General features: G+C 61.5%; 1 protein-coding gene across 7 annotated transcripts in view; it reads right to left on the reverse strand.

Annotated features, from left to right (window-relative positions):
- Positions 1 to 16971, reverse strand: part of LOC117645294 (RNA-binding protein Musashi homolog Rbp6) — a 310020-nt gene that overhangs the window by 50789 nt on the left and 242260 nt on the right. For all 7 annotated transcript variants that reach the window (XM_034385367.1, XM_034385362.1, XM_034385366.1 and 4 more), the window contains one exon: positions 5181 to 5229. In XM_034385367.1, coding sequence (XP_034241258.1) covers positions 5181 to 5229 — 49 coding nt within the window. The remainder of the gene's footprint in view (positions 1 to 5180; positions 5230 to 16971) is intronic.

Genomic DNA, 16971 nt, shown 5'->3' on the forward strand with positions numbered 1-16971 from the left:
AAAAAAACATTCCGCGGCCGAAACAGTCGTCGAATTTGAGGACCCAATTATTTCCGTGACCTCTTTCCCTCCAGTCCTACTCATCGCAGTGTCGCGCCGTCTGCCTGTCTGTCTGCCTGCCCGTCCGCTCGCCCGGACTCAGCATGCGGGGCGCGTAGTAAGCCACAAAACGTACTGCACACCGTCGCGCCGCGCCGCCGGAGAGAGCGCCGTATGTTCGCGCGCCACGCCGCCAGTTACAATGGCCCGGTCTGTCCGCCTGTCGGCAGGCCTGCATTGTTCTGCCTCGCACGTGGCCGGCCCGGGCAGCCCGGCCAGCACGGCCAGCACGGCCAGCACGCCGTAATGGGTACTTTACTTGCCCAAACGGCCTCAACCGGAGAGCCCCGTCGCCATGGCGACCGCGGACTCAACCGGAGAGTCCCGCGTCGCCATGGCGACCGCGGACTCAACCGGAGAGAGCCGCCCGTCGCCATGGCGACCGCGGACTCAACCGGAGAGAGCCGCCCGTCGCCATGGCGACCGCGGACTCAACCAGGCCGAGCCACCTCTGCCACTGTCGGCCTGGGGAATGGGGGGGGGGGGGGGGGGTCGAGGGCGAAAAGGCCCGGACCGGGGGAAGCTCATGACTAACGAAAGACCCACTTAGAGCGTCGCGGTTACCATGGCGACGCGGACATCCGTCCCTGAAAGGATCAGCCTGTAAGACGCGCAGGGCTGGGAGGGGCAGGGGAGGGGGAGGGGCCTGGCCTTGGAAGGGCCGCAGAAGACAAAACAGGGTCGTGTAATGTGACATCAAGGAGTGCTCCGGACTTAGCGCGTGATGTATCGTACGGCCCCGTCAGCTGGTCGCGTGTGGCGGCCCGGCACGGCTCGGCACGGCACGGCCCGGCCCGGCCCGGCTCGGCGCAGCTCGGCAGGGCTGTACTTCGAGATTCGATCGAGGCCATGACTGATTGATGCTTCAATCCAAGGCCGGCGGACGGCTTGATCTGGTTGAGGACACCGCCGCGGACATAAATAGTTGATCTGAGGGCGGCCGGCGCGCCGCGGCGGAACCGGCGTCCGGAACACCTACCAGGCCACCTCCGGTCGGCACGCGATGGACGGGCCGCGAGGCCGCGGAGCCGCGGACGTCGTCGGATTGCTCGCGGGAAGAGGGGGGGGGGAAGGGCCGAATTGGCTAATTCGTGGCTGTGTTGGCTCGTCCCGGCGGCGGGGCTCGGCCGGGCCCCACCGGAAAAATGATGGGGTTGAGGGGGTGGTGCCAGGCAGGGCAGTCAGGGTGGAGCCAGCAGGGCCGCGCGATAAGACAAGAAGTTGATTCGAGTCTGTTGGGGAAGTTTCCGGGCAGGACGGCGGGCGTGGCGGGGCGGGGCGGGGCGGGGCGGGGCGGGGACTATAGTATTGATTCCAATCGAACCCCCGGCGGGGCTCCCGCGTGGCCCGGGCGACGCCGGGCACCTTGGGGCGCCGTGCAATACAAGTTCCTCTGCAGTCGGATCAAAACAAATCCACGCGTCGCCTTCCCCCCTCCCCCCACCCCTTCCGCACCGCCACTGCTAGATCTTGATTAAATGGAAAGGGAGGGGGTGGGGGGCCGCGCGAGGTACAGTGCATGCATTTCGGGTAACGCGCGGGTCGTCCTCGGAAAGCGAATTACCCGGTATATAGAAGTATAGTGGAGTTGCCCGGGTGGGGGAAGCGGGTGCCACCACACCGCTAGTAGCGGGTGCACTAGCACGCTCGCACGCAAGACCGCACGCCGGCACAAGTTTACCGCGTCCAATAATTTAAAAGGTAAACGGCGGGCCACGTAGGAAGGGATGCCACCAAGTGAACGCCCCCCACCCCTCCCCCTCACACACACGTGCTCACTCACTCACACTCCCATTTACACTCACACACACACACCAACGGTCAGCAGCCTCGCGCGCTGTCCCGCGCTGCCCCCAGGGGGCACAGTTACGGGCCGTGGGGCGGCTCTCGCGGGGGCGGCGCGCGGGGGAGTAGGGGGCGGTCAGGGAAAGAGGGGGAGGGGCGAGGGGGCGTGGCCCATGGGGGCATAATTCGACGCACCGCGGTGGCTTTGCGGGAAGCTGGCTGGCTGGCCGGCCGGCCCGGTCGAAGTGTGATGTCATTGACGAGTAGTGCAGCGCACCGCGCTGGAAAGGGGGCGGGCGATCCCTTTTATGTCCAATAACACACACACACACACACACACACACACACACACACACACACACACACACACACACACACGCACACGCACACGCACACACACACGAGCGCGGCCACGACAGGCGCGTGGCAGGCGGCTCTAGACCATCAGGCAGTGCAGTGGCGGCGTGCGTCGAGGCGCAGCAGAGACACACCGCCGCCAAATCCTGCTTCTGACGTTTTTACGGTCAGGTTACGGCTTTTCATACTTTTATATATACGCGCTGCGCATAGTGCATTCCGCGGAGACACGGTTCGAAAAAGAGAGAAAAAGGAGGAAAAAGTGAAGGAAAATATAAAAAAAAGCGTGCGGGGAAAATCTAGACAAAAATTAAAAGTGGGGCGCAGTGTAGGGGATGCGGAAAAACTGCAGAACCAGACCGACTTAATTGCAGAGCATAGAATAGGGCGCCTGTGTGAGTGTGTGTGTGTGTGTGTCCGAGAGTGAGTGTGTGAGCGTGCGGTGCTCCAGCGTCAGCCGCTTAAAACCAGAAACCGCGCAAAAAAAGAAAAAAAGACACAAAAGGAAGAAGACTAGACGTTCTAGGAAAGCAAAAAGGCGCGGTGTGCGGTGTACGGCCATGTCTGGCCGGGGGCACCGCGTGTGATGGATCATGGGGGCGTATTGCGATCCAGGGCGACGGGGACGGGGCAGTTTACAGCCTGCCAAATTAAACGTGATGCAGCACAATCGGAAGGACTCACGACTTTTCGCCGCAAGGAGGAGGGACGAGGTTCTATGGCGGCATGCCCCGCACCGCCTTGTTTTACTCCCAAATAAAAAAAATTGATTTGACTAAAGCTCCCCTTCTTTTGAGAATGAAAACGTTCAATAAACATTGGACTGAAATGGGTCAAAGGGTCTTCGCGAAGAAAATGAACTAAATTTGTGATGAGTTGATATCATTTTGGAGACTTTTTTTTTCGAAAGAAAAGCAACGGGACAGTAAAAATGAACAAGTTATTGATGCGTGAATTTTTGGGGTGCACAGGAAAGGACTTGGACTCGCCTCGACAGGCGATGTTCCCACCGCCGCGCTGCCCGGCGCTGCCGACAGGCCAGGCAGGCGGGCGGGCAGGGAGCGGTCCTCCATTGGCAAAGAAAAATACAAAAATAATAGGGGGAAGGACAGGAGCACCAACAACAACAACAAAAAAAGTTATTCCATGACTGAAAGAGGTCACTGCTAGCAGTGGCGTCCCCTTCCCCTTTCCTTCCGACGACGCGATATCGCACGCTGTGTCAAAAAGCCGCATCGAGGCTCTCTGCGGGGCGCGGCGCGACGCGGCGTTTCGGCCAACAGTGAAAATTTAATTTCCCGACGCCAACCTCGACGTTTCCTGCGGGGGAAAAAAAGGAGCGCATCACGAGGACGACGACGTGCTTTCTGAGGAGATCGAGCGCGTCTCTCTCTCTCTCTCTCTCTCTCTCTCTCTCTCTCTCTCTCTCTCTCTCTCTCTCTCCTCTCTCTTTCTCTCCCCCCCCCCTTTCCTTGTCGGACAGACACAACCCCGGCCCCCTGTTTGCGATCCAACTCGACTATCTCCTTATAACACGAACGGGAAGGGGAAGGGACGCACACTCGACTTTACGGAAACAGACAGACGAGATGAACAGGTGGACAGACAGGCGGACAGACAGACGCACACACGCATGGGGGGTTGGCCCGTTGGGCCCGCACGCCCCACGCGCACGGCGTAGCAGGGGCGTAGCAGGGGCGTAGCGTGGGGCCCTTCGGCCGCCCTGTCGGGGATGGTTCGGAAAGCGCGCTCGCCGTGACAGGGAGCGGTTCAGGCTTCAGCCCGAAAGGTAACGAAGCCGAATAAGCAGACGAAGGGGGAGGGGGGAGGCCCCCACCCCGCCTGGGGCCCCCAGGCGCCGTGCCTGGCGCCACGCTCGCCCGGTATTGAATGGAACGCCAGACAGCCGCCTCCCTTCCCTGCAGCCCCCGCGGCGCTGCCCGGGGGGTCACCGCGCCTGGTCACGAGGTCACAGCGATGAGGGAACCATGGAACGCCCCGCGGTACGCCCTGCGGTACGCCCCGCGGTACGCCCCGCGGTACGCCCCGCGGTACGCCCCGCGGTACGCCCCGCGGTACGCCACCCCACCCTCGCGACGCGCGCCGCCCTGTCACTCAGGCTAATGGACAGCCGCGGACTCTCGGAGACGTCCGGGAGGCGAACCCAGCCGCGGACTAGGAGCCGAGGGCAGCCGAAGAACGGGAAGGGAGCTTAAAAACCAGACGCTGGACGAGTTGAAAAGGCCGGGAATGCGGATAGGCGACCCCTTCTCTACCGAGTAAATCTGTATCAATCTAGATCCTCGTGGCCTTCCCGTATCCTGCTCATGTCCTTGCGGCCTGTCTGCTTGTGTCCTTGTGTCCCGGCCCAGGCTTTCCCAGAGTCACTACTCTCGCCGGTGTCACGGCCTAACGCGGGGGTCGCCCCAAACGCCCCTCCCCGCTGTAAGTCTCCGCGCAAAGCCCCGCGAAGGGAGCCCCCCCCCTCACAAATTGCAGCCCTTCATTACATGGGCTGCGGCCCGGACAGTAACGTCGGCCTCTTCAACGTGCAACATTGCCTCTTTGTCTGGACTGGAAGGGGTGTGTGGCCGTGGCCGTGGAGGAGGCCGTGGTCGAGGCCGTGGTCGAGGCCGTGGTCGAGGCCGTGGTCGAGGCCGTGGTCGAGGCCGTGGAGGAGGCCGTGGTCGAGGCCGTGGTCGAGGCCGTGGTCGAGGCCGTGGAGGAGGCCGTGGTCGAGGCCGTGGTCGAGGCCGTGGTCGAGGCCGTGGAGGTGGCCGTGGTCGAGGCCGTGGTCGAGGCCGTGGTCGAGGCCGTGGTCGAGGCCGTGGTCGAGGCCGTGGTCGAGGCCGTGGTCGAGGCCATCCCGCGGCAGAAGCTGGCCGAGGCCGTATTTTTCAAAGTCCCGTCGACCGAAAATAAAAACAAATGTGACTCACCTCGGTGCCTGTTGGTCTGCTTGTCGAACATGAGCATCGCGTCTTCAATCTGCAACGGGAAAGAAACCAGGTTAGTAAAGGCTTTCGTCGGGTGGTGCACGGTGGAGATTCACTGTAAGACAGCATCCGGCCTCGGGGGGGGGGGGGGGGGGGGGGGGGGGGGGGACACTTAGCACGTGCAGGACGTGGAGCAATGCCAGCGACGGAGGTAAAGAGAAAATGACTGAGACTGCGAATTGTCTTTTCCCCCTCCTTTCCAAGAAGGCACTGCGTCCAGGAGGAGGTGGTGGAGGGCACGCAGAGGGCCGCTCCAGCGCGTGACAAGCCCCCCCCCCCTCGTCCGAGGCTCACAGGGGACTTGCCCCACCCGTTGCCTCTGATGGCAAATCGTTCGCGACGTTTCATTTCCAGTGGCAGAGAGAGAGAGAGAGAGAGAGAGAGAGAGAGAGAGAGAGAGAGAGAGAGAGAGAGAGAGAGAGAGAGAGAGAGAGAGAGAGAGAGAGAGCGCGGTGGACGGCTGTCACAGTTGGACGTGACGGGCCCGTATTGACTGGGTGGTGGATGATTTAGGGGTACGGCCCTTAGGGCGCGACCCGAAGAGTACGACCCTTCTTCGGGTACGACCCTTCTTCGGGTACGACCCTTCTTCGGGTACGACCCTTCTTCGGGTACGACCCTTCTTCGGGTACGACCCTGACTACCTCTAGGAGCGGCCGGTTCAATTGGTTATTATTTGAACACGATTTTAAGGTTGCCATTTCCAGCTGTTGCGATTCGAGGGTACGATTGCGAGCGTTCTTCCCCGGCATCCAGTGAGAGCAGTCGAGGGGCGAGGGGTCCGAGAAAGGCATACCCGGAACTCGAAGGCGGCAAGGCCCCGGCAAGGCCCCGGCAAGGCCCCGGCAAGGCCAGCGAGAAGGACGAACGCTGCAAGGCGGCATGGCAGCGACGCCCACCCTCATCGGGTCCAAGCCTCGTGCCGTTTGAATAGCAGGACACTCATTTCGGTTTTATCACCACCTCCAGCGCAACCCCGCCCGCCCCGCCCCGCCACGCCCCGCGCACAGCGCACAAGGCCACCCGAGACGCAGTTTATTGCAGGCCCGGGCGAATGTCTTTTGTCTCCCGGAGCCGGACAGATGAGTCCTTGCATAACGATGATAATGAAAGACAAGGGGAGTGGGGGTAAACGGGACCGCGGCGAGCACGTGCGTCACCGCGCCGCCCGAGCGCTGGCCTTTGCGAGACGGAAAGTTTAGAAAAACTATCCATTTTTTTCACCAACTTTGAGAGGCTGGTGCTCCCAAGCTATTTAACACACAAGGCTGAGGGGTTTTTGACACCAAAGATCACCACGGTGGGTGCGCGGTGCGTGGCTCCCCGCCAGGTAGAGTCCGCAGTCCCCTGATTTGACTTTCAATTGTCGCCCCGCAATTTTGAGCTCCGCGCCGAGCGCCGTGCTCCAACTGATGGATCATGGAATCTACTTTTCAACGGAGCGGGGAGCCACGGCGCAGGGCGGGCTGGGGCGGGCGCCCGGGCCGGGCGTTGCAAAGGTTGTCGTGGCGGGGCGTGGCGGGGCGTGGCGGGGCGTGGCGGGGCGTGGCGGCGAGGGTTCACCGCGCTTCTCCCACCCCCCGGCCCTAGGCGCGGCCCGCGGCCCTTCGAGGCGCCTTCGCCCCGCCCCGCCCCGCCCCGCCCTAGTAACCCCCGAAAGCCGAACGCGCGCGCATTCATGCCCTTTGTTTTGGTCGCAAAGGGATTCAGTGACCTCGTCTGGTCCCGGTGACGGCGCGGCGGCGACGACGCCGTGGTGACGGTCCCGGTGACGGTCCCGGTGACGCTCCCGCTGCCGGCCATCGAGGCCGGCAAAAAGGCGGCCGGATGCGCGACAATGCCGGGACGGGCCGGGACGGGCCGGGACGGGCACAGAGGGCGCCAGGGACAAAGCAAAAAGGGCGCGCGGAGAAGGAGAAGAAGGAGAAGCAGAGTTTGGCGGTGATGGGGGCGCGACCGCGGCAACCGCGCAAAGAATGACGACAGCGATGACGTCACCGACAGCCTCGCCGTTAGTTTTGACTCTTTTCTCGATTTCCATAACGTCACAGTCGCGGACACACACTGATAAATTAAGATCAAGGAGCACCACGTACAATTTAAAGAGCATCATGGACGCCCCCGTACAACATCACAGCTCGCAGCACAGTCTTTTCAAGGAGGTGCTATACTTGGAAAAGCTTCGGAACGCTTATTTCCGGCTGCGGGCAAGATTTTTTTTTTTGTGTGTCGGTCACGGTTTGGACGTTGCGATCGCATTGCGTTATACAGCGAGCATTAGCGCCTTGCGGACGCGCTGCCTCGTGTCCCTGCGACGCGCTGACGCCACCAGGCAGCGGCAGCCCGGGTAAAGGTAAAACCATGCTGCTCCCCTTTTTCGAGCGGACCCATGCATTTTACACGAGGCTCTCTGCCTGCCATTTAGCGCCGGTGTGCTTCGGTCCACCCACGCCCTGGTGGACAGGCAGACGGACGGACGGACGGGCAGACGGACAGACGGACAGATAGACAGACAGACAGACAGATAGACAGACAGACAGACAGACAGACAGACAGACAGACAGACAGACAGACAGCGGTACCTCCAACGAGGAAAACGCTGGCTACTTCAGTGTCAAGGTCGTGACATGCAACGGTGCCGTGGCGAAGCCACCGAGTGCAGGAAGCCAATTGGTGGCTGCTCGGCCCCTGTCGGCCTCCACCCCGCCCCGCCCCCACCGTGCGCGACGACGGGGAAGCCAGGCCGCCGCGAGGGTAGGCAGGCCGCGTGCCCCCCGAGACAGCGCTGGCTGGCGGTGGCCTACCTTCGCGATTAAAAGCCCTGCAGTTTTAAGGAGGCGCGCCTGCTTCCGCACGCCGCGAGTGCGGGGCCGCGCGGAGGGAGCCCCACTGGGGGAAGGGGCGACGTCGCGGCGGTGTCGTCTCTCGACCTGCCCTACTTCGCGGCGTAACCTCATTCAGGAATAGATTCTCGTCCTTGGGAGAGGCGGACCGGACTCCCAGCCACATTTCGCCATCAAGGGGCAATCCGCGGACGCCCCCCCCCCACGATCGATGCCCCTCGCCGCGTTAATTGACAGGTCCCTGCCCCATCACGGCCCAGGCTGCCCAGGCCGGCCCCGGCCGCCCGGCTGTCAAAGCTGCCAAACCACCACACTGGTCGGCACGACGGCACGCCTCTGCGCGCCGCCCTCTCGTATTGTCGGTACCATCGCCTTGGTTGTCACTCAGGTGGGCGTGGGCGCGGTCCGCATGTTCAACACCACCATGATTGCTCGGGTCAGCGCGGCAAAGAAAACGAACCCCTACTTTGGCTTCATTATGCCATTTTTTTGGTTACTGACTAGTGTGCGAACGGGCACCACGATGAACGTGGTCAAGGTTATGCAGTCACCACGACTTTTTATGGCAATTATTTTCCTCGCGCTCGTATTCACCATGTTGCTCTCGTTCACCAACGTGATCGTGTTCACCAAGGTTATCTTGTTCACCATGGTTATCTTGTTCACCATGGTTATCGTGTTCACCAAGGTTATCGTGTTCACCATGGTTATCGTGTTCACCATGGTACCACGCTGCAGGCCGATCGCGGCCTGTCGTCGTGTCCTAGTCGTGACCGCGGTCGTAACGTAGGGCTCGCTGCTCTCCGGAAAGAGGACTTGAGACAGAGCGACCACCACACTGCGAGTTCCAGTACTGCGAGTCCCGCGGCCGAGTTCCCGCCGCAAACAGCTCCGCCATTGCTGCCAACCGTGGCGCGGCAGGGCGGCAGGGCCACGCAGCGGCTTTATGTGAGGGCATTAGGGCTGCACCTCGGCCCTTACGCCCGGTTCTTGTTAGGGTGGCTGGCCTGCCTGCGCCCTGCGCCTGCGTCGCCGGCCTGGCCCGGCCCGCCGCCCGGTCGCTGGCTGGCCTGGCTGGCGCGGAGGGGCCGGGCGTGAGCGCCCAAAAGAGTTTTCGACTCCTTCACAGCCACTTGCGAAAACCCATTGTCGAGCGCCAGCGCCATTATTTTTTCCCCTGAGCGGCAAGGGCGGAAGCGGGAGGGGGAAAGGAGGGAAAGGGGGGGGGACGAGTGGGTCGAAAAAGAAAGGGAGCGAAGTGGTTTTGAGGAGTGGGTGCGCCGCGCGCCGCCGCCGCCGTCATCTTCAAAGCCGCGAAGGGCCCAGCGCTGCTTGTCCAGACTGTCCGTCCGTCCGTCCGTCCGTCCGTCCGTCCGTCCGTCCGTCCGTCCGTCCGCCCGGAGACGGACAGCAGGCACCCCGCTGGATAATTTAAAAGAGTTTAACCAGCGCGACAAGGAAGAGGTAACGGACCGGCGTCGTGTCGTATTCCCTCGCAGCCGCGCGTCGCAGCCTCGCTCCGGGGGCTGTAAATTCGGCATAAACAAAAACGGCGGAGTGGGGCGCGTGTCGTGTCGGCGTCACCGCGGCCGAGACGACGACGACGACAACAACAACAAAAATCCGACCTTTTTTCTGGCGCTTCGCGCCGCGCGAAAAAAGAGGCAACGGCCGTGGTGGCTCTCTGCACGCGTGTCTCTGCCTGCAACCGGGCTGGCGGAAAAGAGGGGCGTGGCCGTACAAATCTCCATTCACGCCTACAGTGTACAGTCACGCGCGAAACCGCCGTCGTCATAATATCGTCGTCGTTACTAAATCCAAATCAGGCGCCGGTGGCGCGGCGCGCACGCGGCAGCGAAGGAACCGAGAGAGAGAGAGAGAGAGAGAGAGAGAGAGAGAGAGAGAGAGAGAGAGAGAGAGAGAGAGAGAGAGAGAGAGAGAGAGAGAGAGAGAGAGAGAGAGAGAGAGAGATGACGGTCGGCGATGACAAATCGCATCATGGGTAGACGAGGACGCGTGCCGGGACGCAATTTGCATATCCGCTTGCGTTTTTGTGGTCCGCGCGTTTCGCGTGCAGCATTCGTCTCTTAGTGAAGCGAGACGAATATTGGTCCAGGTTGATGCCCCCCCCTTTCTCCCGTGAGTCAAGAGGCCAAGCTATGGTGCAGGCAATCTCGAGAGATTAAGGGCTCCGCGCGCAGAGGCGAGGCGAGGCAAGGCGAGGTAGGTCGAGGGCAAATCGACTATGGGGGAGCGGCGCCGTGAAGGACACAGCCAAGGACGGGCCGAATCGAATGCACCGAGAGAGAGAGAGAGAGAGAGAGAGAGAGAGAGAGAGAGAGAGAGAGAGGGGGAGAGGGAGAGAAAGAGAAGCCCAAAACAAGTCCTTCGTTGTCTTCCCCCCTTGCTGCCCGGCTGAGTGTACTAAACAAACAGTCTCCAAGCAGGCTTACGAATTTCGCGCCAAATTTGTGTCACTCAGCGAGAGCGCAGCGTCGGGCAAACGCCGTGAATTTACTCAGTCAACAGGGGAACGGGTGGAACGGGTGGGACGGGTGGAACGGGTTGCGTGGAGAACAAGCTGAGCGTCGCAGTGTACACACAACGCGCTGCGCCCCGAACTGCGAAACGCGTCGCCGAAAAGATCACTAATTATGAATTCAGAGCCGTTGGCGACGGCGACGGCGTCTTAGGCGCAAACTTTGGGTACATATCGGGAAAGCAGGTTCGCGGCGCGCTAAGTCGGACGTACTCACGGCGCCGTCGCTGCGCACACAGCCCCTCCGCTGCTTTTTGGCAGAGTAATCCGATCCGACTTTCAAAGCCACACCACGCGACCCCGTTCCTACTGACGCCTTTTTTGTTTTATTCCACTTTGATCCTTTCGCAGAGAACAAGAGCGGGCGCGCCCGTCGGCGAGCTGAAGGCCGCTGCGTGGACGCGGCGCGTGGACACGTAAAAATGCCCGAGAACAGAATCAGCTCTTCATCTGCCTCGTGGCGCCGCAGTGTGCCCGACCGTGCTCGGCAGACGGGGCACTCGAGATACCGCCCGCCCAGGCCGTACTTCTAGCGCCTTCTAAATTTAGAGGCCAGTCACAGCGAGCGGAAGAACACACAGTGGACTAGCCAGAAGACCGGCAAAGGCGGTCAAAATCCCGGCCGCGTTTTGAGCTCCAAAGTCGCTAAATGGGAGTCGAACTTAACGTGTGACCCTACCAATGTATTCCTCATTCGGAGGGCAATCCATTGGTGGGGTCAAACGTTCGGATCGAGGCCTGCTTAGCGACTCTGGAGCTCAAAACGCGTCTGGAGTTTTGGCCGCCTGCGCCGTCACGCTGCCACCCAGCCACCCACTCCATCAACGTACCTCCAGCTTATCCTGTTAAATTTCCCTCCCTCAAAAGCACACGTCGATTTTTTTTTCCGCGCGATTAAAGTACTAAAATCCGTTATGCTAATATTTTGAAGCTGTTTGAAAAACGGTGCGGGTGCTGTGACGGGGTGCGGGTGGGGGGCGGGCAGGGGCGGGCCAGGTTGGCGCAGAGCCGCTGTGTACGCCACACTGTACAGCACACAGTGGCCACTCCATCCGCTTCATCAATCACTTCTGGGTTTCAATTACACACGCTGGACACTGCAAAAAGGGGGAGGGGGTAGCCCCTCGGGGCCTGGGCTTGTTTATAAAATCCCGCGGTGCCGCGAGAGGCACGGCCAGGGCACTGCCAAGCCGCAAAATGCACTCATCCCCGCTCCATGATTCACGGCCACCACGGCCGCGGCTGCAGTGGTTCTCTCGGAGAGCCGGGCCAGTCGGAACCGCACTGACTAGTATGAAAAATTTACGTGTTGGCGCGCGATCACGAAGAATCGCCGCACCTCCACCGTGAGTGTGACAGAGACAGAGCGAGGCTCCGGAATCGGCCTGCAGGTAACTCATGGCGGGCTGCGGCGGTAATTTCATCCGAACCCAGGTGATGTATAGTGCAGCGCCCGCCAGCCCGCCAGGCCGCCTGGTCAGGCCGGGGCAGGACGAATTGCGGACCGGGCTGCCTGACGAAGGTAGGCAGGACATCCATTGTGGATTCAGACGGACCGCAGGCAAAAGGCCGGCTATCGCACAGTGGGCCAGAAAACCGGCGAAGGCGGCCGAAATTCCTAAAGCGTTTTGAGCCCCAGAGTCACTAAGCAGGACTCGAACCGAGCGTGTGACCCCACCAATGGATTCCTCGTTCGGAGAGCAATCCGTTGGTGGGGTCACACGATCGCTTGGAGTCCGATTTAGTGACTCAGGAGCTCAAAAAACCCGTCCGGAATTTTGACCACCCCCACCGGTCTTCCAGCTCACTGTGGAACGCGCAGCGCATCCCCCTCGACGTGGACCAGGCCAACAAGAAGCAGACGGACACAGCAAGACCGCTCATTTTTCGTTGCCGGTTTTTATTTTTTCCCGCCGTGAAACGAAATTCCAATCCGGATTCCCGAATCGCGTTAGGGAATCATTTTGCAGAGGGGCTGCGCTTTTCAGGGAGCCACGGGGAGCGATCCGGGACGGGCATCTCTCTCTCTCTCTCTCTCTCTCTCTCTTTGACACACAGACACACGTGCACACCGACGTGACGTGTGCTCTCTCACACAGGCACGCGGACATACGTGCTAAATCCCCTGGCGACGCCACGCCACGCCACGCAACGCCACGCAACGCGACGCCAGCAAACCGTCCCGTCTCGAACGGTTTGGTTCCATTTGGCCGATTGGCCATTCGCAAAGCCGCTTCTGCGCCACGCCCCGCCACGCCCCGCCACGCCCCGCCACGCCCCGCCACGCCACGCCACGCCGCGACGCGTCGCTCGCGGCCGGCTTGAGTGAATTATGGTTTGCACCTGTGCTGAGCACGGCGAACCTGTCGGTGGTGGACAGCCCCCTCCCCCTCCCCCTGCCACCACACCGCCAGGCCCGGCTAGGCCGCTACCCCGTGACGTCACTGCGCCTTCCTGGAGTGTCACCACCGCCCTCTGCATGAGGGCGTACATCACGCATCCGCACTCACCGCCCCCGTGCACTCCACGCCGCTCAGATCGCCCTCCCCCACCGCCGCCATCACCAGCACACCAGAAAAACGCGAAAAACGCGAAAAACGCCGCGAGTACCGGAAGGAAGGCCTCTCCCAGCAAAAAGTCGGCCAGAGACACAGGGGATCAAGGAGCAGTGAAGCGGGTAGCTCGCGGCGGTACGGAGAGAGCGAGAGAGAGAGAGAGAGAGAGAGAGAGAGAGAGAGAGAGAGAGAGAGAGAGAGAGAGAGAGAGAGAGAGAGGGTGGAGGACGGGGCGGGAAAAAGGGAAGAGAGGACGCTGCTCTATAATGGATGGAGCCACATTTTCCCGAATGGTTTGCACATGGTCGCGCGGGCCTGTCGGCCGGCCCTCCCCGTATAGAGAGGCAGCAGCTTGGACGTGTCCGGTGAGATAGCCTGCCTGGCGGGGCTTGGCGGGGATAAATACCACAGACGTAGAGAGGCGGACGAAGAGAGGCGGACGAAGAGAGGCGGACGAAGAGAGGCGGACGAAGAGAGGCGGACGAAGAGAGGCGGACGAAGAGAGGCGGACGAAGAGAGGCGGACGAAGAGAGGCGGACGAAGAGAGGCGGACGTAGAGAGGCGGACGAAGAGAGGCGGACGTAGAGAGGCGGACGAAGAGAGGCGGACGAAGAGAGGCGGACGAAGAGAGGCGGACGAAGAGAGGCGGACGAAGAGAGGCGGACGAAGAGAGGCGGACGAAGAGAGGCGGACGAAGAGAGGCGGACGAAGAGAGGCGGACGTAGAGAGGCGGACGAAGAGAGGCGGACGTAGAGAGGCGGACGAAGAGAGGCGGACGAAGAGAGGCGGACGAAGAGAGGCGGACGTAGAGAGGCGGACGAAGAGAGGCGGACGAAGAGAGACAAGAGAGGAGATCATAGAGAGGCGACCATAGAGATGCGACCATAGAGAGGCGGTCAAGGAGAAAAGGGCAGCCATCCGTCAACCGCCGAGGTGCTTTTCCCGCCAAAACCGGCGAGCACGAGATAGGAGGACGAAGAAGAAGAAGAAGAAGAAGAAGAAGAAGAAGAAGAAGAAGAAGAAGAAGAAGAAGAAGGAGGAGAAGGACGCTGTAATGCGTCTGCCGAGGATGATAAATTAGGGCAAGGCAAGTTGGACCGGATTGGGACCTGCAGCCGTCACAGAGCCCGGAAGGGAGAAAGGGGGAGGGGGAGAAGGGGGGTAATAGCACGGGTACTGCAAATGGGTACGCCACCCGCAGCGCGCGGCGGAACGAGATAGGGAAAAAGCCGGGGCCGCCGGTGTTTGAACCCGGGGCCGTTAGACGCCGCCGCAAAGGTGCGGTGCAATCTGGCGGCCGCGGGGCGCAGCGCGGCAGCGGCAGTGCGCGGGGTGACGGACGGCCGTCGCTGATGGCAACCTTCATGCGCCACATGCCGGCAGCCGGACAGACGGACAGGCAGGCAGACGGACTGCGCCACCGCCGCCGTGTGGGGCTTGTCGGCCTGGGGGACCGTCAGCGCCGCCAGGGACCGCCAGTGAAGCAGAGCCGCGCATCCGGGAAAACGGAAACGCCCGCGGCGCGGCGGCGCCCGGCCATGGAGCCGTCGGCGTCCTCGGGGGCCGTCCTCGGGGACCTCCGGGACCGCGATGGAGGCCGCCAAGGCCGCCAAGCCGGACGGCTTATCGGTGGAGTTGTCGCCTTCCGCGGGGCTCGTCCGCCCATTTCCTGCCCACTGAACGCACCGCAGTCTGCAGCGCGCCGCGGCACCGCCAGGGCACCGCCCACAGCGGGTAGGACGGACTGCAGCCCTCCCCTCCCCCGCCAAGCAGCGCCAAACTTGCGCCAATCAAATGCCGTCTCGAGTCAGGGCTCGTCAGAGCGACGGTGCTGCGCTGTGCGTCGCTCCGCACTGCTCCGCACTGCTCCGCGCGGCGCAGGGCGAAACTAATGGCAGCCGGGCAAGTTATGCGGCCGGTTATGCCCCGGTCTTTAGATAATGACACTGACAGATGCTCGCCGCCCCGGCCGGCCCGGCCGCCGCGCCACGCTGCTTTTTGAACCCCACCCCTCCCCGACGGGCCCCGACACACACCACCGCGGCGCTATTACCCATTTCATGAACGCGTCGTTTTGTATAAATTGATATCGCTTTAGTAATCATCATTACTTTCGGACAGACGGGACGCGCGCGGCGGCAACGCGGCGGCAACGCAACGCAACGCGGCAGCAGGACGTTAAAGGGCTGCAAAACTCGTTGGAAAGAACGACACTGCCGTGACTCCGAGAGACCATTTTCCCGCGAAAACAAAGTTGTTGCCGAGCGCGGCGATGACGGAAAAGCGCGTGGGAGAAAGAGGGGGGGAGGGGGAAGCACGCCGAAAGGGAGATAAGAAATTGTTTGAGAAGCAGCGACGAGTCCGACGTCCGTCACTGCGCAGCAATTCGCAGTGTATTGCCGGCGGGGCGTGTGCGTTTCCGACGCGAAAGCAGAGGGACAAAGTTTGTTCAATTTTTACGTCGCACTAGGGCACTCCGTGAGCGAAGAAGTTTGACAGAACGGGAGGTTCTTCGGTCCAGGAGGACCCCAAGTTTAGTAGTTTGCTGTTACGAAAATTGGCAACAAAATTATTTTAGATTGGGTTTGATTTTTTTCGTGCAGTCACATGCGCGAGTTCTGCTTTCAAACGGCTTTTCCGCGTTCCACTCCCTCGTGTCGCATTCGGTGGCGCCCGGGGCGGGGCGGGGCGGGGGCGGGGCGGGGCGGGGCGGGGCGGGGCGGGGCGGGGCGGGGCCCCTAGAAGGTATCGGGCGGAGTCCGGACGGTTAGGTGGACGGTATTCCCCTCAGGGACACATGCTACATCATCCCTTAAGACCCTGCCTGGCCCTGCCTGGCCCTGCTCGGCCCTGCCCGGCCCCACCGGCCACGGTGTCTGAGGGACGAGTTGGATCGCCACCAAAAGTTCTTGCTGCAGGGCCTGGCGTGGCGCGGCGGGGAGGTGGACCCATTGCCCCTTAGGGCCCCGCGTGGTGCATGGATACGTAGCCACCTGGAGCGGCCCCAGTCCCGTCGCCAAAAAACCTTTCCCGCATTCCGTTGGACGCCGCCGCCGTGGAACTCACCTGGAACACGCAAAAAAGAACACCCCACGTAAGACACCAGTCACCTGGTAGTATGCGACAAAGATGTTGAGTTTTCTTTTCGAGTGGATCGCGTTTTGAAATAATTGAAAAGAGGATGAATGGCTAGTTGCGGTCGTGGCTGGAGGCTGGGATGGCGGTGCCGCGTGAGCTAAGCCCGGTGTGGTCAGACCAGGGCCGCCCCCGCGATTGCCCAACGCCCACCCCCACCCCTACAGTGCCCCCGCAGTGCCCCGCAGCCATCGCCAACCGTCGGTCGCCACTTCCCCGATTTATGTTTTTGCTCGTCCCAATTCTGCCCCTGGGTACCGCTCCCCCCCCCCTCCCGCCGCGCGAGCTGCGATGGCTCGGAAGGGCAGGGGCCATGCCCACAGGGCCGTGGCTACAGGGCAGAGCCCAGGGTGACGACGGAGAGGCGTGAACTGCAAACAGAACGTCACCCTTCCAAATCGCCTTCGTTAATTTTTCCTCACCCCTTATTTTTTTCGGACTATTACTCCCATTATGAAAACAAAAAAAAAAGTTAGGTGAAAAAATCGGCTCCAAACAACTTGGTCGTCTGCTGCACTGCTGTAAGGGCCCGACGCGGTCCCGCACTAATTGCATAATTAAATCACGAAAGCAGACTGGCGGCCTCCACACTCGGGCACACGCTCCGCTTTCTTTGCGCGTAGTTTTAAACAAACGCGTTTCAAAAATACATGAAAAATAAG

The sequence above is a fragment of the Thrips palmi genome, unplaced genomic scaffold (assembly GCF_012932325.1).
Source record: "Thrips palmi isolate BJ-2018 unplaced genomic scaffold, TpBJ-2018v1 HiC_scaffold_18, whole genome shotgun sequence".
Lineage (NCBI taxonomy): Eukaryota > Metazoa > Arthropoda > Insecta > Thysanoptera > Thripidae > Thrips > Thrips palmi.